The sequence below is a fragment of the Platalea leucorodia genome, assembly GCF_965183815.1.
Source record: "Platalea leucorodia genome assembly, chromosome: 1".
Taxonomy (NCBI): domain Eukaryota; kingdom Metazoa; phylum Chordata; class Aves; order Pelecaniformes; family Threskiornithidae; genus Platalea; species Platalea leucorodia.
Window position 1 is genome coordinate 113,140,876 of NC_138823.1, and position 27,194 is coordinate 113,168,069.

The following is a 27,194-nucleotide window of genomic DNA, read 5'->3' on the forward strand; positions in this document are numbered from 1 at the left end:
TTCCCAGTCTCTGGTACAAGGCACATCTGGAGGTGCCGCCCTGGCGTGTAGCATCTCACCTGAGCTGTGACAAGAAGCAGTTACCAGCACAGCAATCCTGCTTCTGAGCTCCCAGACGGCTGCTGTGTCTTTTCCTGGCCTTTGGCAGTCAACCTGTGTGACGGGCAGAAACTGGAGAGCCTTCACATTCATTAAGATCCACGGTCTTACCTTTTCTTCCTTTTACTGGCAGTGGACCTGAGGCAGAGCGTCTGACCCCCAAACCCATTGTTTAGCAGCCTTCAACAGGTCTAAAAGCAGGGGTTAAAACTGCTGCAGACATTACTTTGTAAACGAGTTGAAGTGATTTTGCGTGTGGGCACGAGAGAGAGAGCGAAGGCGAGTTTGTGCCGCTTGTGCAAATGCTGTAACCAGGCTGTTAACATTCAGCAGGGCTCAGTCACGCAGCTTGAGCTCAGCGTCACCCGCCCGCTGCCCGGGGAGCCTCTCCGGGTGATGCCCAAGTGAGTCGTTTCCTTTGCTCAGCCGCAGCCCTCAGTCCCTGCCGGGAGAGCTGTCGCCTTCCTCCAGAGGCAGACGCCAGCGAGAGCCCTCGGGATGCTGCTGCTCCTGCTCCTGGCCCTGGCTGCAGCCTGCACTCGTAGGTTTCCCTTGTCGCCACAGCACGGCACGGGGCAGCGGCAGGAGGCACCCCGTATTTACGAGTGTGAGTGAGTAGCAGGCTAAGAGGGTTTGTTGTGTTTTCTCTCCTTCTTCCCAGATGGACAAGCACAAGTGCTTCTGAAGCAGATTCAAGCATCCGTTACCAGACAGCAAACTAAAACTGCACGGATTGAGTGTAGAGCCGAGGGCATATCTGACTTCCAGGCTGCGTATATCCATTGGTACCGACACCTACCCTCCAAAGCTCCCGAACGGATTCTGTATGTCGGATCAGGTCAAGCTGCTTATGATGACAATTCCTACAGGAACAAGTATTCTGTGAAGAAAGGGGCAAATGTCTGTACTTTCGCAGTCAACGACATCAACTCCAGCGATGAAGGTACCTACTACTGTGCCTACTGGCAGTCCCACAGCGCTAGCAGACCGCAGGCAGCCTGTACAGAAAGATGCCTGTACCCTGTGCGGCAGGCTTTCTGTCAAACGCAGACAACCACGATTGCACCTTCCCGCCTCCAAAACGTCCCGACAGGTTTGTGCTGAGCGTGTAAGTAGAGCTAGCAGATGGGCAGAAAAGCAAACGCAGCGTGCTACGGCTCAGCTGGTACAATGGGCTGTGCGGGGGAAAAGGAGCACTCCCGTGCGGAATTTACACAGTGACACAGGTGGTCTTTGAAGAAGCTAGCTACTTCCCCAACTACAGTCTGCGCTAGCAAAAATGAAGCAAATGGCAGGCAGGGAGCACAGGAGGGGGATATTCGCGCTGCAGATCTAGCCTGGGCGACTTCAAACCCGGGTCCTGATTGAGATACGGGTGACACTCCTCACCGGTCACTCCCATCAGAAAATGAGAAGTCATTCTCCAGGAGGAGAGGGCTGTGTGGTGGCCGCTGCCCAAGTGACCCTTTGCCATGAAGTCTCTGCAGGGCACCTTTGCAGGGCTCTGAAATGAGCCAAAGTACAAGAAAAAGCAGAGGCCAGGAAACAGCTGGCTGGGAGACATGCATGCTTCACCCTGCCTTCACTTCACCGTGCCTGGGGTACGTGGATACGGCTGACCAGACGGTCTGGAGCCCTTCTAAGTAAGACTAAGAGGTGATAGTTCACTATGACTTATCCCGTTTGTGCTACCAAAGCAGGCAGTATGTTCTAGGAAAGGCTGGTGAAAGGTGCTTCTGGGGCAGCTTTGGGGTGTCTGCGGAGAGGAGAACATCCTTGGGAAGGGCAGACTGAACACCTGGACTGAGCTCAGCAGGTCGGTCTGAGAGGAATGCAGCACATTGATAGATGAAGAAAAATGCTGTCGGATTCGGTATTGTAGGTCCTGTCTACAGCGTTACACATGTGGTTTAGCCTGTCAGTAAATTTAACCCCCGCCACGGTCGCCACTTGAAGAACCACCATTGGATGTGCCAACTGAGTCATTTCCTCCTCCCAGCCGTTGGACGCTTTCTCCACCTCAAGGACTTTATAACGTTTCTGTCTCTATTTCATTTCCAGGTTTAACCCACGCGGGCAGCATGTTGCTGCTTCCAGTCCTTCTTGCAACTTCACTGTGGTCCCGTAAGCCCTGTTTCCTCTCCCCTCGCCTTCCCGTGTGCCGAGGACACGGCCCTGGCTCCAAACGCCAGCGCTTTCTTCCCCTCACACAATTTCTCCGCTTCCCCTTCCAGGTGGAGACGCGCAGGCGGTGCCGGTGCAAACCCCGGCGCTGCAGAGGCCGGTGAAGGGCAGCTCTGCCAGCATGGCGTGCCGAATGACGGCCGAAGCCACCGTGCACTGGTACAAGCAGCTTCCCGGAGAGCCGCCAAAGAGGATACTGTATGTGTCGGGACAGTCACCTGTTTTTGATGACAGCGGCGATAGCAGGAGATTTCAAGTTCGGAAAAAGCCTGCTGAGCCCCTCTATGCTCTCACAATAGATTCTTTAACCCCGAGGGATTCTGGCACTTACTACTGTGCATACTGGTCTTATCAAGGCATCACAGCGTTAGATGGGCAAAGATAAGCCGCACAAAAAGGTGTTTTGCACTCTGAACCGCAAGAGCTGAACTCTGCCAAGATGCAGATACTTCCCTGTTCCACCCCTCTCTCGTAACTTTCTGCAACAGGATAAGAAAAACAGCAATTTATCATGACAACTGCTAAATATATGCTGTTAATAATCAGTATATCATTTCAGTACTCACACATATCCCTAACATCCAGAAACTGGAGAGTCCCAGTCACTTTCGTGTAAATATATTGAACTTTGCTCTGAAGATGAAGGCTTGATTGTACTGAAAGCACTCACCTGACGGTGAACACAGCCTGTCTCTGTGTGGGTGAAGAAATGTGGGCTGTAAATGGCTCTTCTCTATTAGAAGCCTTGGAGCAAGCGGAGAAACATATCTCCATCCCCTCAGTGCCTTCTCTTGAAAAAAAAGACCTGAATATAAAAGGAGAGAAGACCAGACGGTCTTGAACACCCTCCTCCCTATTTTTCTTTTGCCTTGCTTTGCCTTTCAGTCTCTACAAATTCCTACAGCAGCCCAGAAAACACCATTTTATTGTCACAGTTTCTCGCCGGGCGCGTCCAGGACAGAATGGAAATCCTCCGCCACGGGCTATGCCCTGGCAAGCAGGGACTCTCCGGCCCTTTGGGAGAAGTCTACTGAGTTTTACAAATCAAGTTCTACCATCAAAGACTGTTTCTAGGAAAGCTGGCATTTGCCTGACAGCTAAGGCAGAAAACCGAGTTTTGTGCCTCCGAGTGGCTGAGTTAAGACACAGTGCACGTGCTCCATATCCTGGGAGATATTCCGCTGACGCGTCTGGACCTTCAAAAACGAGCACAACGGAGAGCAGCCTTGAACTTCTTCCGAGATCTGCTTGGAAGAATCCCATCGCGTACAGCCCTGGAGAGACAAGGTGTCCAGGAGGGCTGGTGGATACTCAAGAATCTCCTCCAAGCTGAAGAAAGGTCCATCCTGACAAGCAGGGAATCAAGCAGACGCTGCAGGAGGCTTTCATGAATGAGCAAAGAGCTCCTGACGGAACTCAGGCATCAAAATGAAGTGTACAAGAGGTGGAAGCAGGGGCAGGTGACCCAGGAGGCGTACGGAGCTGCTGTTGGACCATGCAGGGATGGGTTTAGGAAAGCAATAGCCCAGCTGGAGTTGACTTTGGCAAAGGAGGTGAAGGGGAACAAGAAAGGATTCTACAAGTACAGCAGCAGCAAAAGAAAGACTAGGGAAAGCTGCTGACTAGGGCAGGGATACCGGTGAGAAAGGACATGGAAAAAGACCGAGGTACTCAATGCTTCCTTTGCCTCCGTATTCACCTGCAAGGCCAGCCTTCAGGAATCCCAGGCCCCTGAGAACAGAGGGAAAGTCTGGAGCAAGAAAGACGTACCCTTGGTGGAGGAGGATCAGGTTAGTGAGGACTTAAACTGAACATACACAAGTCCATGGCGCCTGACGGGATGGACACGCAAGCGCTGAGGCAGCTGGCCAATGCCTTTGCAAAGCCACTCTCCATTCGCTTTGAACGGTCACAGCAATCCGTACAGGTTCCTGAAGAGTCAAAGAAAGCAAATGTCACTCCTACCTTCAAGAAAGGCAAGAAGGAAGACCTGGGCAACTACAGGCACGTTAGCCCCATCTCAATGCCTGGGACGGGGATGGAGCAACTAAGCCTGGAAACCGGGATTTACAGACACGGGAAGGTGAAGAAGGTGACCGGGAGGAGTCGGCATGGATTTACAAAGGGGAAGCTATTTAGATCGCTTTAGGTAACGAAGCTCTCTGCAAAGGGGACGTTGGCCATGTCATCAGTGACGAGCCTATTTGGTGATAATTTGAACCCGGAAAGGTATACTGTTGAAGAAGACTCCAGCCACTGCATGCGTCCTCTTGGCACAGACCCCATCAAGTTTGAGCTGTAATTATTCCTTCTGGGAGACTTGCTGTGGGAGAAAGCTACAGTACAAATCCTACACAGCGTCTGTAATTTAGACACTGAATTGTGTGAGATCCTTAGGGCAGCGAGGAGGGCGCACAGCAAGCTCACTACCCTGGAGTCAGGAGAGCAGACTTTGGCCTCTTCAGGGATCTGCTTGGTAGAGGACCATGGGAAAAAGCTCTGGAGGGAAGAAGGGCCCAAGAAAGCTGGTTAATATTCAAGGCTCACCTCCTCCCAGCTCAGGAGCGATGCATCCCAACAAAGAGGAAGTCCAGCCAAAAGCCTGCGTGGATGAACAAGGAGCTCCTGGACAAAACAGAAAAAGGAAGCCTGCAGAGGCTGGAAGCAAGGACAGGTAGTCTGGGAGGAATACCGAGAAATTGTCCGAGCAGCCAGGGATCCCGTTAGGAAAGCTAAAGCCCCAGTAGAATTCAATCTGGCCAGGGACATCAAGGGCAACAAGAAGAGCTTCTATAGGTACGTCGGTGATAAAGGGAAGACTAGGGAAAACGTGGGCCCTCTCCGGAAGCAAATGGGAGACCTGGTTACCCGGCAGATGGAGAAGGCTGAGGTACTCAACGACGAGGTGATGGCTGACAGCCAACATGCCTTCGCTAAGGGCAAATCATGCCTGAACAAATTTGGTGGCTTTCTAGGACAGGGTTACGGCATTGGTGGATAAGGGAAGAGCAACTGGCATCATCTACCTGGACTTGTGCAAAGCATTTGACCCTGTCCCGCGTGACATCCTTGTCTCTAAATTGGAGAGACACGGATTGGACAGGTGGACCACTCAGTGGATAAGAAACTGGCTGGATGGCCGCACTCAAAGACTTGCAGTCAATGGCTCGATGTCCAAGTGGAGACTAGTGGCGAGAGGCGCTCCTCAGGGGTCGGTATTGGGACCGGTGTTGTTTAATGACTTTGTTGGCGCCATGGACAGTGGGACTGAGTGCACCCTCAGCAAGTTTGCCAACAACACTAAACTGTGTGGTGTAGTCGACACGCTGGAGGGAAGGGATGCCATTCAGAGGGACCTTGACAGGCTTGAGAGATGGGCCTGTGCGAACCTCATGAAGTTCAACAAGGCCAAGTGCAAGGTCCTGCACACAGGTCGGGGCAATCCCAAGCACAAAGACAGCCTGGGCGGAGAATGGATTGAGAGCAGCCCTGAGGAGGAGGACTTGCGGGTGTTGGTTGATGAGAAGCTCAGCGTGACCCGCTAAGGTGCCTTTGCAGGCCAGAGAGCCAACCATATCCTGGGCTGCATCAAAAGAAGCGTGACCAGCAGGTCAAGGGAGGTGATTCTCCCCCTCTACTCCACTCTCATGACCCCCCACCTAGAGTACTGCGTTCAGCTCTGGGGCCCCCAAAATAAGAGGGATGTGGACCTGTTGGAGCGAGTCCAGAGAAGGGCCATGAAGATGATCAGAAGGCTGGAGGGCCTCTCCTGTGAAGACAGGCTGAGAGAGTTGGGCTTGTTCAGCCTGGAGAAGAGAAGGCTCTGCGGAGACCTTATAGGAGCCTTCCAGTACCTGAAGGGGGCCTACAAGAAAGCAGGAGAGAGATTTTTTACGAGGGCATGTAGTGATAGGCCAAGGGGCAATGGCTTGAAACTGAAAGAGGGTAGATTTAGATTAGATAGAAGGAAGACATTCTTCACCATGAGGGTGGTGAGGCACTGGAACAGGTTGCCGCGAGAAGCTCTGGATGCCCCAGCCCTGGAAGTGTTCAAGGCCAGGCTGGGTGGGGCGTTGAGCAACCTGGTCTAGTGGAAGGTGTCCCTGCCCATGGCAGGGCGCTTGGAACGAGATGATCTTTAAGGGCCTTTCCAACCCAAACCATTCGATGGTTCTAGGATTCTATGATTCTGTTTATGGGGAAGAGGGGGACCCTTTCCATTGCCACCACACAGAGGCAGGTGTCTCTCCTTGCCTGCCTCTCCCTGGAGCCCTGCACTCACGGCCACCTTTCCAAGCCAGTTAGCAACCCGTGCTTACTGCCGGCTTGCTGCATGCGGCCAACTGCCAGCAGGAGGAAGGCCAAAGCAGCTCATCTCCCTCGTGCCTGGCAAGCTGCAGCCCAGGCTCACCGGTCACGGGGGAGCGCCCTGCAGCACCAGCCCTGCTCATCGAGATGCCCCTCTGTGATGGCTCTTGACAGCAGCCCCCACCAGGCTCGCTTTGCTTTTCCCGTCTTCCTTTCCAAGAAGTGTTTGCATCTCATCTGAGCTTCAAAACCAAACTCCTGTGGCTGTGCATTTCCTCCTGCACTCAAAGCCAAAGCGGAGGCAAGTCCCTGTGGTGCAGCTGCCCTGGTCGCTGCAGGCTGATTGGGACCCCCAACTCCTTCACTGGAGGCAGCACCAGCACGGGGGCACCCTGGCACTCGGGTGTGCCGCAGCTGGGTGACTAAGCTGAAGCAGCACAAGGAGCTCTCGAACAGGATGGGGGAATGCCTCCCGCCCGCTCGGGCACTGTGTGCCTCTCCTCATCTCTCTGGGTGTCAGCACACACTCACCGCCCACTGGGGTGACCTGCGGGCTGAAACCTTCACGCCGCGATACACAGCTGCAGCTGCTCTCACTTGCAACCCTTCCTCAGTTGCTCTGCCTCCAGTTTTCAAGGACCGCGAGCCTAGCATTTACCAATGTTTCTCCTGTTTACCTGAAAAGCAGACTGCACTACAACCTTCTAACCAATTTTAGCATCTGCCAGCCTGGAGCGGGTTTGCTCAGATGTAGCCCCATCTGCTTGCGCACAGAAGACCCATCGCTGAAGACCGCTCAAGACAGTCACCTCCTCCTCCACACAACACTGTCCTCATCTGGGGTCCCTTGCACCCTCCTCTCACTCTCAACGACAGCAGAGCGTCACAAGCAAACATGCTGCTGCTGGCAGCGCTTCTGGCCACAGCCGCTTGGTCTTGTAAGTCCTTCCTTCTTTTCTTACCTTTCCTCACAGGCTGGGCTAACAGGCATCTGCCCAAATGCCTGAATTCCACATAATGACACCGTTTCTCCTCTTCTTTTTTCCTAGATGGCTTTGCACAAGAAATTCCTCTGCAGAGCCCTATATCCATCACCAGGTTCCAAAAAAGTGCACGGATGACATGTGAAATTCAAACATTAGGGGAAACATTTGGTGGCACCGTCATACACTGGTATCAACAGAAGGAAGGTAAAGCTCCAGAGAGGCTCCTGTTCTTTTCAGAAGGGAAAGCTTCGGTTGAAAGCGGCTTTCAAGCAAACAGGTACATGGTTGAAAAGGTTTCTGCCCAGAACCGGTATGTTCTTACAATAAAAGATGTAATTCCAGACGACGCTGCTACTTACTACTGTGCCTACTGGGATCCTCACCGTGAGAGAAACTCAGAGATCATCAAGGCAAAAAAAGCCCTCCCTCAACGTCTGAACCACAGGCTTGTAAGTGTGCCACTGCCCTGATCTTCTCACTTCATCTGGTATCAGCTGCAGAAAGGCCAAACCTTTTTCTGCTGCCCAAAAAGAGCAGCTCACCCCGCACAACTGCCCTTTTCAAAGTCTGGCTTGTCATTAGCACTCTGGTCTTCAAACACACATCTACTATTTGAAGGACAAAGGAAGTCTTCACTGCCTTAAGAATTAGTACACAAACACTGAAAACTCACCTGCTCCTTTGGTGCTGCTTGCACAGCCATGGCAGAAGCCTGGTGGCCGATGAGGGGAGCAAACGTTGCCTTGACTTTCTAGTCCAGCCACTGTTCTCCCCTAGGAAAGAGAAGGCAGTAAAAGAAAGGCAACGTGCTGAAGAAAGTACCTTGGTGGTGGGAACGATACGCTTGCCACCACCTAGCACTTTGAAGAAAAAGCTCTCCATGTTCCCCACTCTAGTCGTCTTTGCTCTATGTGTGAGCAACCATAAGTCCATTACGAGACCCATCTCCAGTGGTTTCCCCACCTCTAGCACACTTTGGATGTCTCACAGGGCACCAGCACTTCCCGACCTTCACAACAGCCGTCCATAGGCTGTCCACAGAGCAAAGCCCCATGCAGAGGAGAGCCGAGCCCTTCCCTTCCCTTCCCTTCCCTTCCCTTCCCTTCCCTTCCCTTCCCTTCCCTTCCCTTCCCTTCCCTTCCCTTCCCTTCCCTTCCCTTCCCTTCCCTTCCCTTCCCTTCCCTTCCCTTCCCTTCCCTTCCCTTCCCTCTCCCCCAGTCCCACTGCTCTCTGCAGCAGCTCAGGGGACACGGTCCTCTGGCTTGACGCACAGGGTCACCAGCTCACACCCAAGGCAGTCCCCTCCTCCTCCCATGCTGCACCACGGCCACTTGCCTTCTCCTCTGGCTCTCAACGACAGCAGAGCATCACAAGCAAACATGCTGCTGCTGGCAGCGCTTGTGGCCACAGCCGCTTGGTCTTGTAAGTCCTTCCTTCTTTTCCTACGTTTCCTCGCTGGCGCCCATGCCTGTGCTAACAGGCGTCTTCCCAAATCCCGGAATTCCAGCTAATGACAGCATTTCTCTGCTTTTTTTTCCCTAGGTGGATTTGCACAAGAAATTCCTGTGCAGAGCCCTCTCTCAGTCACCAAGCCTAAAGGAAGTGTGCACCTGCAATGTCACTTTAAAGACGTCTCTGCAAATTTTGATAGCACTGTCATACACTGGTATCAACAGAAGGTGAATAAAGCTCCAGTGAGGATGCTCTACTTCTCAACGTCAATATCAGTAGATGACGGCTTCCAAGCAAGCAGGTATAGGATTCGAAAGGATTCTAGCCAGAAACTGTGTATTCTCACAATACACGATGTAACTCCAGACGACACGGCTACCTACTATTGCGCCTACTGGGATACTCACCGTGGCAAGAACTCAGAGATCACCGAGACAAATACTCCCTCAGCGTCTCAACCACAAACAACTTGAAAGAGCCCAACTCACTTCCCCTGGTGTGGATGAGCTGCCTGCCCTCACACGCGGGCTCTGCAGAAGCGGGACACGCTCGGTGCTGACCCACTCCTTGGAAGCATCAGCTGCCAACAGCTGGGGATTTCGACTGAGCCCGTGCACAGTGCAAAGGGAACGGTGAAGGTCCAATACCTAAGCCAGCCTCTGCATTCCACCTTCTCCTCCTTTTCGCTCAAGATCTGGTTGTAAGGATTTCTTCACTGGAAAGGGGCAAGTTTCCGTATTCCTGTTGCTGGAAATAGGTCAGCACATTGTCCTGGAGCTCTTCCAAGCCTTTGGCCTGACAAAGAAAACTGAAATAGAGAGCTTTATCCTGAAGGTTCGTAAACTTTTCAGCAAAGGAAAAGGAGTGTTATTTTCCCTTAAACGTTAGCACTCAAACTCACTTTCTTTTCAATGGCAAGCTAAGCATGGAGGCTGTTTGATCAACAGTAGTGCTGCCTCCTCTGATGTTATCTTGGGCTTTTTTGTAAGAAACCCATGCACAAAGGAAAAGCCTCCTTCTCCCACCAGCTAGCATGTGAAAAGATGCCAGTGAGCTGCTGTTGCAGAGCCTGGGGTGGTTCCAGGAGGTGGGCGGACAATAACCACGTACCAGGGGCAGAAGATGCCACCTGCAGCACATGGACGCCTTCACGATGCACTGCAGAGAGTGGCTTACGGTGCTGGCTCTCCCTCCTCTCCCTCTGCTGAATTGTATTAAAACAACTAAAAATTAACTCCATGCTAGTGGTATTTGATGTCACTTAATTGCAGGTGAGAGGGTGTGTACCCCTTTGGGAAAGAGCTGGATCGTCACCTCAAGGTATGTGTTTTTTAACATGCACAACCCTGTGCACCTATTTGTGTGTTTAAAATTGAGGAGAAACCTTCACCTAATTATTAGGTGTTAGGCAGAGGAGTTATCTAACAAATTTGCAACACTTTAGGAAAGAGATTTGCTCTTAAGGGCATTAGATATGAGCTGAACAACCAGGTGTAAGTCTGAAGTTCCTGACATCCCCCCAGTAGCCAAGTGCCAGGCCTTCACTCAGTCTCTGAGGGCTGATTGGGAAAAAAATGGGATTTTCTTCAGCAATCACATAGCAAGACAGCACGGTAGCTTATTGCAAAGTCATAACATAGTGTGGAGCACCTGGATCAAATACTTTGGCACGGGAACCAAGCTAATTGTCTCTAGTAAGTACCATTATTATTGATCTGATTTTCACAGAGTCATTCAGGTTCTCAGATAATTAAGAATGAAAGACTGTAAGAAAATTAGGTTTTGCCTGATAAATCATGTTTTGTCTGTGCACTGTGCATGGTGCCCCAGTTGGGTGGGTTGATGGGCAATAAACATAACGACCTTGTGAATAGAGAGATCGCCTCTAGAACAGTTACTGAATACTTATTAAGGACGGTGGAATGGAAAAATGAGGAGAGGTAAAAATTTAAAATTGGGATGGATTCATTCCTGTTCTGGGAAAGAAAAGTGAACTGCTTGAAAGTTTACTCTCAGAACAGCAAGTGAGAAATGCAAAAAGTTTCTTATTGATAGAGGTCGTTCAGTCTAAGTTGATTGGGAAGGAAAATTGTCTGGAATGTAATAAATTTCTAGTTTCTGGCCCTACTGAAAGTAACTGGTTTACTTTTGCAGTTGTATTGCTCTTACTTGTGGTGAAGCTATGCAATCAATAGGATGAATGCTGTTTTCAGTGTATAGCATGTAGCAATGCCTACAGTGTGTTGCTCAGAAAATACATGATATTATCAAGGTGACTATAATTTAGTCAAATCGTAAAAAGCAGAGGAAAGTTACAGAGAAATTTAAAATGTTATCCATGCCTCTGCCCAAAAATGTTCTCTGCTGCAATTTGCAATGAAACTGTGCCTGTGTAGCAGCGGCTGCTTTTGCCAAAAAGACAACAGCGATAAGTGTTTACTTATCAAAGACATGAACTTAGTTATGGGCATCAGTAAGTTTTGTTTAGAAAATGGACTTTGCATTTAAAATATGGGCTTCAAAATATGAGTTTGATGAAACTTTAGTTGAGGTACTTTCACACACTAATTAATTTGCAAGATAGGACACTTAAGAAAAAAAAAATTGTTTACCTGTATATTTAAATCAACAAATAACTAGTAAACTTTCTTAATTTCCTTTTGGAATCATAATGTAACCGCATTTCTTCTTAAAACAGCAAAAAGAGGTTATTTCAGAGAAAACCTAGCAGACCAGAGGCAACAGATCTTTGTCAGAGAAATTCCAGAGCTAAAATGATTAGAATATAGTTATAAAATAAGCACGGCACTGCTTTCTTCTCAGAAAATGCTGGGTTTAAAAACCTGAACTTTTTACTCACTACAAAAATAGAAGTATTTCTAAAGATGTCACTCTAGTTAGTGTTGAAAATTCAGCTATTGCACCAGATTTATCACCAGCCTCTAAATAGACAGACTTTTTCTGTAGCCTATGCAAGAAAAGTGCAGTACAGGAGATATTGCTAAGCATTATCAGACTGTGGGATGCTGATGTCAAAATATTTGGAAGTGGAACTAAGCTTATTGTTTCAAGTAAGTACAAAATGTAAAACGTAACTAGTTCTGAAATGCTTTTCAATACAGTTAGATACTGCCTGCGTGAAGTGCTCTGCTATTTTAGCTCCCTACTGAATGCTTTGCAGGATTTTCCTCTTAAACAGCATACAGAACACAATGTAGTTGTTTGTATTTATGTATGAAATGGGGGAAACATAACAGCTATTGCAGCACAGATGTATAACTAACCCCATTATTATTTTATTTTTAAAGATGAATTTAAATATGGCAAAGATAGCATTAGGAGAACTGAAAGATGTTTTTGTCTTTAAATATGCATATTGAACCTTTCTGATATTTCTAAATCACTCTGAAAGAAAAGCGTCAAACCTTTGGGTTACTCAAACTCTTTCAAAAGCAAAACATTTTCCTTTAGGACTACGTATGACTATACCAAATGAAAGGAGTTAGCTGAGATATGCCCAGAACTGTCTGAAGATACACATAATTGAAAGGCTGCTCTGTCTTCCTAGCTTTTGCAGAAAGGGCTTATTATCAGTTATTACTATTATTTAAGGAAGAATGCCAAACTCAAAATGTTTTGAATACTTATCAAAATCACTTTGCCTCAAGTAAACTTCAGGTGCTTTGATACTCACCTGTGATTCGGCTCAGCTAAGCACCTGAGATGAAAACAGTTTGCCTAATTTTGACCATCTGAAAATGAAAACAGTTTGCCTAATTTTGACCATCTGAAAATGATGTATCTGGTTAGTGGAGGTTTGATTCCAATCCATGCAGGGTTTTGCTTCATGTTACTGACAACAAAAATATTGGTCAGGGGTCTTGTGCTGCTCAGATCTCAGCATAATGTTCACCAATTCTAGGTCTGATTTTATGGGGGTGCATAAGAAGGAAATTACTTGGCTAATATCTGATCAAACAGATCCCCTGCTGGTGCTGCCTCTCTCCAGAATGCAGAGACAGAGCCAAGGTGTTCAATCTTCACCGTCCGTCTAAACTTTCAGAAGACTAAAATTAGTTGAGATTAATCTTGTCCATTTAACAACATACATGCCCTCAAAAACCTCCATACCTTTTTTTTTTGTTTAGTTTAGTTTAGTTTAGTTTAGGCGACTGCTCCTTTTTTACTTTTCTAGGGTCTAAAAATTGATTATACAGCAAATCTGATTTTCTCTAAAGAATACTATTTACCCATACAAAGATAACAGAGCTGCACTGTTATTGTAAAGACTTTATTCACTGTGACTGGTTATTACAACAAGGTGTTTGGCTCTGGTACAAAACTCATTGTGTCAGGTAAGTCACATGCTATTTTCCATACAATAAGCTATAGGAGCTTGGGATGGTCATATAGATGAGTGTTACAGTGTCCCAGAGGGCACTCAGCCCACTTAAAGCCTCAGTCGGCGCCGTTCTTGCGCAGGATTCGCCTCCTCGGCCTGTCATTGTTACAGTGACCCTTGTTGTATTTGTAATGCCGTGGTTTAGGATCAAAAACATTTCTGAAAAGGAGCTATTTTGGAAATGTGGTGGAAAATGGCCGGTAGTAGTTTCCAAAGCCCTCGTTCTTTCCTCCAGCTGTACTGAAGGAATAAGCAGGGAATCAATCAGCTTCGAATTAAGCATAAAAAAAGAAAACCTCTTCCCAATACAAAGAGCAATATGCAATGGCCATTGCCAAAATCCTTTTTTTAATTAGCCCAGTAAAAGTGAAATAACTTGTCCATAAGTAATTTTGACTTGTACACAGCACTTTTTAGAAATAAATTAGTACCTCCAAATGCTCTTCTTATTGCTTAATAACATGCATATGAAGAAGTGATCCATTTTTTTGCCTTTCCTGCGGAGACATTTATTTTAATGGAAGGTGGAGGACAAAAATTTTCATTTTCTCATTAAATGTGCTTTAGACACCATAATCCTGGAGTAAACAACTACACAAATACAAGGCAGAGGAACTATTGATACCAAATGTCTTAAGCCTAGCTAAATATATAAATTTATGTTAGCATATCAAGCAAAGATTGTTTTTAATGATTTACGTCAGAAAGACTAAGTAAATCATAACTATAATTCAATAGAAATACCCTTGTCAGAATAAGCATGTTGTTTTTAGTTAAAAACCTTACTTTGTTAATCAGGTAGTTGCCGTGCTTTTAGTATCTACAGTTTAAAGTAAATGATTTTCAAGCATCACTCTAATTCTGTAGGATTTTGTCTTTATGTGGCCAAGGCTTCTGACTGATTAATAGAGCAAAAGGGCTGTAGTTACCTCATGCTTAAGATCAGGCATTTCATCACAGATTGTCTTTTCAGGAGTGACTATCCAACATTAGCTCAGTAAGTTACATCTAATGGTAAGAAATGGAGAAAACCAGGACTTAGGATGAGTGACCTTAATTCAATTGAATTATCAGGGTTTGAGCTTGAGCATAATCTTTTCCCACATCTATACTGAGAGAGTCAAATATATAAAGAGCCAAACTGCCATCAACTTGTAATGAACTTGCTTTTGTCCTTGTTGGTCTCTTCTAATTAGTTCTGACCAAATGAAAGTTGCTCAAGACCTACAATAATGCAGGTAACAGAAGGGCTGGGATTTGAGAGACTGGTTTGGCATTTGCATTTGCTGGAATAGATGAGGTTTTAGAAGCTTACAGCAGAATGGGAATATTAATCCAACGTAAGGTGGCAATATGGGATTCTTCTGTAAGTATCTTTGCAGGGAATTTAGGCACTCACAAGGTCGCAACAGGGAAGCTGAGACTGAACCGAAGACTGAACCATCCTCTCCAAATCATTTTTTTCCTTCAGCACAGAAGCAGAGTGGCTTGCTCAGCCAGCGTGGGGCTGGTTTCCCTCTGCCATCTCTTCTGCTACAGCTGCAGGTGGCAACTCACAAGTGTACTGATAACTTATTTCGAAGTGATAAGAAGAACAATCTGCTAACATTTCTAGGAAATAATTTCATAGCAGAAATTATGGCAGCAATATTTAATTTCTTTAAATGCTATCATCTCCTAAATATTACTGAAGTATCTAACTTGATTTCATCAAATGCATTGAAGTTCAAAGTTCAAAAAGCTACAACTATTTTCTGTAATTATATATTATAACATACATGTTGCCTAAAGATAGATTATACTTAAATTTATTTACACATTACCTGAAGCTGGGTTAAACTGACTTTCTGCCCTTTTAAATCAAAATGGTGAAGATTAATGCATGCAGTAGTTTGCATTCATGTTTTTTTTTTTTAACGGGTAAAAACATGAAGCTCTGAATCAAAACCCAGTAGACCTGAAAGTCCAAACGAGTGTTAGGGCAGAAGGATGGAGATATAAGACACAAATAAGGGAAGATGTGGCCACTCAAAAGAAATCTGCGGAGTGAAAGCCTCTTAACAAGATTAACATTAATAGGAACATTTGCTAATGGCTTTAAAATATCAAGGATTTCACGGGCATGAAGATGAATTCAGTACCCGATTCTTTTAAGGCAATGTTCACAAACAGACTTCAGTGTGAACATTCCCCTGTTCATAATGGTCTCTGTTATCCTAAAGCCATGGCCCCAAAAGATCAGCTTGAACTGGTGATAGCATGCAGTGCTAGGTTCTTGTTGTAGGATATATATTCATACACAGATGTACATGGATATATATATAGATGCATTATTTCCATGTTGTCAAGGTGATAACCTTTACTGTTCCTCATGTTCTCCATAGAAACCTCAGGGGATGCTGAAGCAGTCTCAGTCTAGAAAATTACAAATCTCAGGTGCGCAGGATCTGCCTAAATATTCCATGATTTTGGATGCCCACTGTTAAATTAGGGCTCCATCCTCCATTTTGTCAGTATTGCAAATTCTTAGGTTTTGTGTACGTGCAAGCTTATTTATTTAAACCTGAAAGAGTAACACAAGTGAAATCTGTTGTAGGGGCAAACACAGGTTCATCCATACACCATTTTGTAAGGGAAGTTTTAATTATAGAAATCAGAGTGTCAAAAGAAACAGGTGCATTTCTAAATAAGAAAATGAGGCCAGGCTGGGACACAAAATGAGGTTTTAAAAACATTGAGACTAGGTGGGTTTTTGCAAAGCACATGTATACGGTGACTATTACAAAGTCTTCGGAACTGGCACAAAGCTCATTGTTTCTGGTAAGTTTTGTAGGATCTAAGAAAATATGGCTTATTCTGATAATCCAAAATATAGAGGAGAGGGAATGTGATATACTATTTTAGAATTATAATACAAATTAAAATAGAGATTTAAAAGTATAATACAGAAAAGTGATGTGGACTTTGCAGTAGCAGAATTCATTTCTTTGGCACCCAAATGCTTGTATAAGAGAGGTCAAGGTAAACTATAGGACTTCACATAAACCATAATTTGCCGAAATATAACTTCTTTTGGATACTTAGGGCTACATCAGGTCATTCCCTTGCACAAACCTTAATGCCCAGAGCGGCAGGCTCAGGGTAACTCAGAAACGTGGCTGTAGATCACCTCTTGGCTTCAAAGCGGGGGGAATAGAGGTGCTATACAGGAAAACACTGTAAGTGCCAACAGATCCCCTAAACCATGGCTGAAGCTCTGCATCTCTCTGGTCAAGGGGAAGGTCTTTCCCCATGGATTTGTCCTAACAAAGCTGATTTATTCCAGCCAAGAGGAACTGAGCTCTCTTGAATGCTCTGCAGCACCAGTTAGCTGCAGGCAGACAATAATCAGAAGATTAAAATGTGGGGGGAAATCCTGGACCTTTGGAAATTGGCAGGATTACATGTAAGGTGCACATGGTTTTCCTTGGGGAGAAGCCAGAAAGCCCTGGGGAAGGACGTGCATGGGAATGATGGAAGTTGATGCTTCTCTACAGCATACATAGATGCACATGTGATGTTTCCTTTTGGTACTGATTACCTGCAATAGTACTGCGTAGGCAAGTACGGGCAGGATTTGAGGGTGAACAGTCCCGATCCCACATCCATTTAAGCAGATTACAGTAACCTCAACATGCAGAGGATTATGCCCAAAATGAGTAAATGCCCTTCCACTAGGCTTGAGAGGAGTCGTGGCTGCTCAGGACTGCCTTTCATTAGTTCAGTTAAACAGCATGCAGGTATTTTTAAATCGTGTGGTCAAAAACACTCACCATACTGGAAAAAAATTAGTTTTTCAAGAAAAAAATCTAGAGGAAATATGGTAGCTCAATCAATGCCACAGACAACAACAGTTTTGGTTTGTTTTGATATTTTTTTAAACAAGTGATGGCAAAGATTAGCTTGAAACTGAATTTAAGGTACAGATCACTAAAGGCTCTTCGGGAATAGCAGCATTAGCCGAGATATTGAATTCAAATTTTCTACATTCATGTAGCCAAATGAATAGACTTTTATTTTTCATATGATGGTTGTTAAATCTGGTCCTTGTACAGCCAAAATGCCCCAAGCAGTTTCTGTACGGGAATGTACCAGTGGGAGTTTGACAAGATATTTGGTTCTGGCAAAAAACTCATCACCTCCAGTGTTTTCAAAGACTTATTTTTTTAAGTTTTGTAATGGGAAAGCTTTGGAGTGAAGGCTGACAGCTTTTTAAGCTATCTGGGGAGGCTCATGGTAGGTTGGGACTATACTATGTTATTATCAATAATAATACCTGAAGTCGCTGGCAAGCAGGACAAGAACGCTGTTTATGAGTTGAGTGTGCTGGGTGCTCTCAGGTCCCACTGGCTTGAAGGGGAACTGAGGAGCTTTGAGTATCAGACAAAATTACTCCATTTTGTGGGATCATCCAAGTAATAAGAATTAAAATTTCAGCTTAAGAACACATTGACCTTATTTATAAATTTTATTTATAGATACTTATGAAGAAACTGTAGAGGAGTTTCATTAAGAAAACTTTTGACTGTTCATCTATAAACACATATATTTTGAAGCCAAATTCATGAATAGCTCATTGATTATGAGCTTAACTCCAGAATTTTATTTGCACAATGTTTTTTAGGCTCACTGCATTATTATAAGAGAGAAAAGACAGATTTTAGCATAAGAAATATCTGCACATGCTTATGTATTATTTTAAAAAGTAAGACCTATGTACCTCTTAAAACCTGCCTTAGAAAACTCTTTAACAAAATAAACAGCAAAATTTTTGAAAGTTTAACTAAAACAAAAAGAGACAGTGGAGTAGAAGTTCATGACTTTAAAATTCCTCGGAAAGGATCAGATCATTTGCCCAGAAAAGCCAGTGGAAACTGTCTTCTTGACTTCAATGACTGATCAGCCTGAAAATACATTCTACAAGTTTTCATCCTTTTTTCCATAAACATGCCTACAGCTTATGGAGATATACATTTTTTTTTTCTCACACGCAAACCTATACGTATACGTATATATGCAAAATTTAATTTGTTCAGTTCTCCACTGTCATCCATTTACTTATGTGTGTACATGAGACTCTCCCATGCCTGCACGCAGTTGCAGTTATTCAAGCAATATGTTTCCTCAGTATTGTGGTATGATTTAGGTGTTTCATTTAAGCTAAGCACCTAGAGTCTTTTTATGGTAAGTGGAAAGACACTGGCAATTCCAGAGGTGGAAATGATTCTGTCTTAATAAAAGTCTCTAAAATGGGCAGGATGAACTAGTAGCTGCAAGCATCTCTCTCTGCCTCTCTGTTTAGATTTTGATAATCCAAGAGAATAACGTCAAACTAGACAATTAAATTTTAGCCTACTGAAATTAGTCAGGGTAACTTACTAAGCTTTGAAAATCTAAAAGAAACATCTAAAATAGTCATGAGGCTTTGCAGAGTGCAATATCACTGGGATAGGAGCTACATCATGTCTTCTGAACATACACAACTCTGGAACAAATAAATCATTTTAGAAATTTGTTTAATCCTGCATCCCTGGGAGGACTGATGCATAAAAAAGATAAAATTAGCCCCTAAATTAATGTTAGAGAACCATAAAATTGTTACCAATTTTATTTCTGGTACAACAGAACTCAGTCCACATCTTCATTTCATTGACAAATCTCCAAAATGAAGGAAATTGATAATATAAGGGTTATATTTTTGAAGGTAGACAGCCTTATGTTTTGGTCATCTTTGTTTTTAAACACTGAGTATGAAATACTTCAAAGAATTACTAAGTTGTTTTAGGGGGGGATGCAATGTAGAAGATTGCTCTAGAATAGCCAGATCGTTTAAAGAAAGGTGGAAGCTTTTTGACAAAAATACGTATTTATATTAATGTGTTTTCTCACAATGCATGAAAACTGCACTACTCAGTCAGACCACACTTTAAACCCTGTGCATCTAGCTGCTCAAATTCAGTGGTGGAGATTTACACAGGAATCTAAAGAGAAAGAGTGGTGTAAGGAGATGAACACCTAAAATCTGTCTGCTGCCTTAAAAAAATAGTCTTCAGCAGTACCTTCTATATAACAAAAGTCAATTTTGAAAACTGTATCTAGTCTTCACTTGCAGTTAAGCATAGACAGAAACGATTGCCCATGAGCACTGCCTATGCACGCACTGCAGAAGCTCACATTTAACTAAAACAGACTCTTAAATTTACTATCCACTTTTATAATACCAAGACACCTTCTCTGTGTGGACAAAATCTGGCTGATTTGGACTCCTTCTAATAACATAAGGTTTAATCCAGAGAGGCCAATGAAATGCAGATTACCTACAGTTAGCTTGTGGAAACAGCTCACTTTTCATTTAAAATATATTCACGTATGTTCATACTGGGTATATTTCACAAAGCCCATCACCTACAACAACCCTGGTATGGACAGATATGCTATTTGGATATAGAAATGTTCTCTAGATATAGCATGTTCTTCTGCTTTAGTTTAGGTTTGGGTTTTCCTTTTCAGATGTGTTAATTCAAACATTTAAACAAATCCAGTATTAAAGGAACAGCATTGCCAACCTTTGGGGTCCAGAGCATTTTGTGATTCCATTTTCCTCTTTATCAAGATCTTCGCCTGGCAAATATATAAAATATCTTTTAAAAAAACAAACAAACAAACAAAAAAAACCAATAAATTTTTGTTGTCTTTTCCCTCCCCCCCAAAAAATCCCAAAATTAATATCAGCTTTTAGAAAATTAATTAGATATAGCAGATGTTCGTTAATTAGCAGTGGGGACTTATACTGGGGACATAAAACTGCAAAGATTTGAAAGGTAGGTGGTCTACCTTTAACATTCTGTAGACAAAATTTTCCTGTAGTTGTTTTTGCATAAACATTATAAAGCAATATTAAATTCCTCTCATCAAATAAATGAGCAAAGCTCTTTCAGGAACTATTGCTATTATTTAATATTTGTCAAAGACTTGTGCAGACAAATACACTTTCTGACAGCAGTACTGCTCAGAAGGCTGTGGGATATAGGCTCTCACGTAGTCGCCTGGAGTTTTCTAACTCAGTTTCAGAGATTATTAATATCTTCAACAACATTTCAGTTTCTTAATGTTTCTCAAAAATAATTTTTCAAACATTTTTAGTAGGTTTCTAAGGTTTTAAATAACCAGACTTGAATTTATTTTCCTAATAAAATACTCAAGTAATCTATTGTGAGATACTTTTTCATCTACTCTATAATACTAGAGTATTAAAGAGGAGACCTAGTCTACTCTAGTCTTCCTCTATCAGATGTGCTGCTTGACAAGAAGCATGAATGAAGCAGTCTAGATGTTAGGGTTCACTAAACAATTTAAGACTTAAATAATGTTTCTCCATGCACGTGGCACAGTATCAAAGCTTAGGTCAAACATTCTCTGGACTCTGGAAGACTCCATATTGTCTAAACAAAAATGAGTTTAGAATATTTGAATTGAGTCTTGTCTTCTGATTTTGAGCTTGATTTTCTGTACCATACTCATAAAAGCCTCTATTCACTTAAGTTCTCTATAAAATAACACATTTAAAAATAAGGTTAAAAGTCATATTTTCTATTCCAAATTATTCTAAATAGTATTGTAACTGTTTTTGACTGAAAATTAAAACTTGCCATTTGGGCCTATTGAAATAATATTTAATATAAAGTGTCTTTGAATGCCAGGTTCGTCCAGCTTGCCAAAAACTTATTTTTACTTTAAGGAAGGAAACAGCTGTAATTCATCCATCCTATTCCCTAAAATTCCTTTCATACATGAAACATTTCTATTCCCATCCTAAGTATTTCATAACAAATTAGAGAGCTAAAACATTTGTTAATAAGACATTTAGGTTGTTGCTCTTCTGAATTTGCATTTTGTGGCTGCATATTTATTTGCTGTACACTATTGATCTTCCAAGTCTCCGTTTTGTTAATTTTTTTCCTCCAACAACCAATCCAGACAAAGGACATATTCCACCGGCAAGCTCTGAAATCCTGCAGAAGGAACATGGAAATATGATAACGTATGTTTGCCTTATTGAGAAATTCTACCCAGATGTTATTCGGGTGACATGGACCGATGGAGAAAGTAAGGAGGTAACAGACAACGTAGTAAAAGGAGACACTTGGAGTCCCCAGAATGACGATAGATACTCAATCAGCAGCTGGTTAACTGTGCCAGCAGAGAACAAAGACAAGAACTATAACTGCAAATATGAGCATGAAAGCCAACAGCGTTCACTGCCGACACAAGGTACATACTACATGTTAAAAATTTCATTCTACGTATTATTATAGACATCACTTTTCCTTTGCAATAAAGTTATAGAAATAACGCTTTCTGTTAACCATTTTTCTCTGAAAAGAGCAGTTCTTGAACCTCATCAGGTGTAAACTAGCATAGCTCCAAAAGGTCTGCACTGAGCCACGTCAGTTACTTTCCAGTCTACAGAAGTTTCTGAAAACAATAGTACCTCTCTGTTACCCATGGATTACAGGTGTAAGTCCTCTGACACCCCCTGACATTAGTCACAGCTATAAAAAACTAAGGCGTTAAAAATGAGGTTGCTGGGGATGTAGAGCAAAGGTAATAATCATGTATGAAAATACATCTCATTTAATTGTGGAAACATTGATTATGCAAAGCAAAATCTGAAAGACAATGCAATTTTAAAGAAAAGAGTAACCTATAATCAATGCAAATTTTTTAAATCATGGTAATATTTAAGAAAAGATTGGTTTAGATTAATCTTTTCTCAGTACCTACCTCTGTTCAACTTACTATAAATTAACGTAACTTCAGCAAGTAAGAGCATGGCCATAAATAACCATTACATTTCAACCTTCAAAATAAAAATATGCTTTAAGTTTATTTAGATGGAGGATGTATTTAGGGATGTAATACTGATGTCTTTAAACCCACGTATCAATGCATACAAACACCATAACCAAGAACAAACACAAATTTGCTGCTTCAAGCGCAAAAAGGATTTATTTTAGAGAACCACCACCACCAAAATAGCAGATTCCTAATAGGGGAACCTTAGATCATACTTTCCTCAAGATTATTCTTTAATGTTGAGCAACCATTAAGTAACAGGCTAATTCAGGTCCCTTCCGATGTAAATTATTTTGCATTTCTAGTAACAGTAGGTTGTGAAGGCAGACTCCAGCTACTTCAGTGACAAGGTGGTCAAACTGACTGCAGCTCCAAATAAAAGAGACTCTGCCAAGGAACAGCCTAATGGACACATTCCTGAAAGGGCAAAGGCAAACCTCCCACTGATGGCAACAAATACCCAGTCATTTCATTTCCCCCCTTCAAATTCTCTCTGCAAATGAATCCTACTTGTGAACATCTGCTCTGCAGACAGATCGTAAACATCTTTTTTTTTTGTTGTTTAATACTAACTTCCCATTTCACTGTTGCTGTACTGCCTCTTTTTTTCCTTATTTCTCAATTCATGTTTGTTAAAATTAAAGAAAAGCCTAATTGGGGCATTTAAATTCTCTTTCCATTAGATTCTACAAAGACTGCTCCTCAGGAAGAGGACTGCAGCGCAAATCGTGGAAACAGCACAGTTTTTAATAGAGGTAATTAAAATGTATTAAAATGTGGGAAAGCGATGCATGTCATACAAGAGTTAGATATTGCTACATACGCTCAGAACATCATGAAAATGATCTTTCTAAATAGTGTACAGGAAATCTTTTAGGTTTGGGGTCTGTAACTTAAAAACGCTTCAGCGCTACTCTGAATTAACTTCTGTTGTGGATTATAAGAAGGAGCTCTCCTACCTTTATTAGGAGCTTTATTAGGATGCTACAGATGCTGTTCAGGCTGCTAGACTATTAGCCTGCATTAAGTGCCACTTTTTTAAATACCTGAAGTAGTTAAATGCTCAACGCTTCAGCTGATGCTCCATCAGCCTAGCAATTGCCCAGCACTTCGGACAAAGAAATTTGGAAGAATCGTGAGCACTTATGTTAAAAAAATCCAACACAAAAGGATTCAGGCAAACATGGTGCTACCAGTATTCAGCGCTGGAAGCACTAGAATTATGTTCTTGCCTTTGCAGGGAATAATAACCCAGCGGCATTGAGAGGCAGTCTACTGCTAAGAAATACACGAGGTCTAGAACTTATTAGCAGTGCAAACCCACCCAAAGGACACTCAGACGTTGCACGCGTTTTCACACTGTCCACTGGAATCAATGCAATTGCAGCAGTAAACAGACTACACAGTCCCAGTTCTACCCGTCTTTTAGGGGGTTGTACCATATTGACATTAAACAAGACTTTTCTGTCTTATGTTTGTTACAGATCACTTAATGCACAGGACAGCATATTTAGTGTACATCGTCCTTCTTCTGAAGAGCACCATGTACTACCTGATTGTACTCTTCTTCATCTACCGAATGTGGGCTCCAACCAAGCACCAAGGAAAGACAGCATAAATGCTGGTTTAGAAAAGGCTTACAAAATCGCCTTCAACTTGCTTTGCTATATGCTTATCCATATAGACTACCCTGCTCTCAGTGTTAGATGTAACAACAACAAAAAAATAATCCCAAAATAATTTTCTGGTATTAGTGCATAGGGCTTGTTTTGCTTTACTGCTAGTGGTTTTGTATCAGTCTGGCTTTCCTAATTTTTATGAGTATTGAACTGAGATGGGCAATAGGAGTAAGGTTACACACCTTGGATTTTAATCTGAAGTCCATATTGCAAAATGAGGAAGGTACTCATGTTAAAAGTAGTTATGCGTGCAGAAGTTTAGAGGTGTAATGGAGCTTTTGACATATAAAGCACAGATGCATTTTGTCATTGCGCTTAAGGCTTAATTAGGAGCTTTCCTGCACTGTAAATTCACAGGCATTTGTTCATTTTTACTTTCGGTGATTTATTGCAACTCTCATGTATCCACCAAATCAGGACTTAAATACCCTGAAGTGATGTGTGCTTTAAGAGTCAATTAAACACCATTTTAAGAAGTGAACATAATATTTTGAATGAAGTTAGACAAGCATAAAAGCAATTCTAAGGTGCACATGTACAAAAATGGAAGAAATCCACCAGGCCCCATACCAGCACTGTGACACAGATTGAAAACCTGCACATTGTATTTTTAAAGAAAGAAAACAATTGTAATGATCATGAACATCATCTTGTTTAGAGATACCTTTTTAGGTTGAGCAAAACCATAAATCTGAAGCTTCGACAGAGAAAGTGTTTTCACAACAGAGGAAAAATTCTCAGATGTTGGACTTTGAACTCTTCATCTCCAAGTTCCACAAATCAGTTCCTTTCAAATATCTGTGGAAAAATCGGAAGTAGACATATTGGAGTAAAGAATTTGCTCAGTTTGGGGCAAAACACTGCCATAAGTTTGGAGATACAGTGAGTGTAAATGCTGCAGGCACTTATCTGTAATGATGTAGAGGGCAATAAAACCTTTCCTCCAGGTGCATTTGTGAGGCCTGTGTTTGTTCTCCAGCATTTCCACAGCACGTACCAAGATGGCTAGAAAACCTGACTCATTTCTCTGTTCATACAAATTCCTCAGAAAATCAAAGATCCTTAAAACCATCAGTTTTCTGCTTTTCGATGTACTAAACAGGAACACTTTTACACAGAACAACAAAAGCTAGCTCATTACATCTTTTCTGTTGAAGAGCTAAGCCAAGGGGAAATGCAGTGCTGTTACAACAGGACTGCCTTCTAGGGCTCACGCCATTGCAAGGGAAGGAGAGCATAAGTCAGGCTCAGTTCTGTTTTACTAACAGCGTATCTTACAAGCTATTTTACAATCTGCATGTTGAAGCCAATGCAACGAATTACTGCCTTCAACGTCATGTTACTTTTCAATGCGAAGAAGGTTGCGATGTCTAGCCTTTAGTCAAACTCTCTTTGAGAAACAGCTGATATCCCATGCTATTATTTGTTAAGGCTTGGTTCCAATCAAAGTGAAATAAAATAGCTACAAAGGTATTTTTGGAATGCAGTTACTTTAGATTTCAGTAGCATCACTGATATTACTGTCCCGGTCTCCCTTATCTTTATCCTTGCTAGAGAAACACTTGACTGCATTAACGAACCAAGATCTCTTTCACTAAAATGATCCCCAAATCCACTTGTCATGCTTCATACACAAAACTGAAAGATGCTGTCCATGAAGCGCATGAAAACAGAGAGAAAACACAGCTTTTTCAGCATTTTGCACAAAACCCCCTGCCTACATGCAACCCTAAACCATGCAGAGCATAGCTATCACCTCACAGTTTCTGGGGTTTCTCAAGCACATGGCTGCAGATTTTACATCTGCAACAGCTCACATGTCCCTGAAGTTCATTTATACAGACATATACTGTTTGTGCTAAGTTTTTAATTTTTATTTATTTAGCCTGAATAAGAGGACAAGTCGATTTTTAAGGCTTCTGGGTGCTGGGGCGTTTGTTTACAGGAAGGTTTGGTTATTTAGTGGAAAAACCCTGTAAACTGAACCAGTCACAACTGGTTCAGAGGAGGTGGGCTGTGATGAGAATGGGTGATAAGCTGAGGACAGTTAGACCACAGCCGTCCTGCTTTTTACCACAGCATACTGCTAAACCATTTCCTTCTAATGGAAATACAAAGTGGTAAAAACCACATGCCTAAGTTACATGTAAATAACACAGTGAAACTCACTGTTTGCTACGCATGTGGGTCTAACTGCATGCTTGTGATATGTACGTGTGGGGGCTATTGCTACCACAAAAACATGGGCGCTGCAGGATGTCTGCAGGACTTGCAGTCTTATTTATCATGGGCGCACGCCAGAGTTAGATGTTATCTATTAAGTGTAAACTTCTGTTGTCAGGACTTAGTGAACACTTGAAAGACATGTCTTCTCAAGTACATATCTTACTACAACTGATTTTCAGTGATTTCAAGCTTCTACAAGTATGAGCATTACAGCTGCTCTACTCTTGTTACAGAGTTGCAGAATTAATGCAAATACTACAAAAATGGTTACTGGCAAGCTGGTGCTTCTAACGAAAAAAGACAGAATGGGATCAACTTTTGCCATCAAAGCACAAAGGAGTAATCAGCACAAATGAATTTATTTGTAGAAAGGGATTTGAAATGTATTCTTTATCTTGCTAGAATAATTGTGTCCTATACTGTACAACAACTTACACGCTTGAGAATATTGACTTCTCAACTATCAAAATAACCTACAACAGGTGATATGGAAAAATACCTATGGATTCCTCTCACATGTAGTTGTAAATCAGAAAGATCTGCATAAGGATTAGAGCAGTCTGCCAACAGCTAACTTCTGTTGACACTAGGTACCAACACTAATAAATTTTAAGAGAGATTCAAATAGTGGACTATTCAGTTTGAGTTTTTGCAACTTCTGGGGCACCAGCACACACTTAGAAAGTGCTGAGGAAATAAATCTCAGAGGAATAGTTTGAGAATTCATTCCTCTGAACCTACAGATATTTACAGGGAAAGAGATTGAATGGCAATTAACAACAAGTAATTGACAAGTTTTACCTAGTGAGTCCAAAAAATCATTAAATATAGTTCCACCATAGGTAAGTTTTACTTTATTGTACTACCAGTCTCTCAATAAGGTACACAAGACAACATGTTCTAGTAATTACCTAGTTTTTGGAGGATTAACATCAGGAACTAGTGAATACGTCTTGGACAAAT

At 42.8% G+C, this 27,194-nt stretch overlaps 1 protein-coding gene across 2 annotated transcripts; it reads left to right on the forward strand.

Annotated features, from left to right (window-relative positions):
* TARP (TCR gamma alternate reading frame protein) lies at nt 1-24,923 on the forward strand. Of its 2 annotated transcripts, XM_082320783.1 has the most exons (6): nt 8,920-8,999; nt 9,120-9,437; nt 10,670-10,723; nt 21,448-21,741; nt 23,010-23,081; nt 23,811-24,923. In XM_082320783.1, exons 1-6 carry the CDS (start codon nt 8,957-8,959, stop codon nt 23,942-23,944), a joined length of 915 nt encoding a protein of 304 aa, XP_082176909.1. In that variant the 5' UTR covers nt 8,920-8,956; the 3' UTR covers nt 23,945-24,923. The 2 variants fall into 2 exon arrangements, with proteins under 2 accessions (XP_082176910.1, XP_082176909.1); XM_082320784.1 differs by lacking the exons at nt 8,920-8,999; nt 9,120-9,437; nt 10,670-10,723 and adding exons at nt 1-640; nt 761-1,042.
* Nucleotides 24,924-27,194: the final 2,271 nt, after the last annotated feature.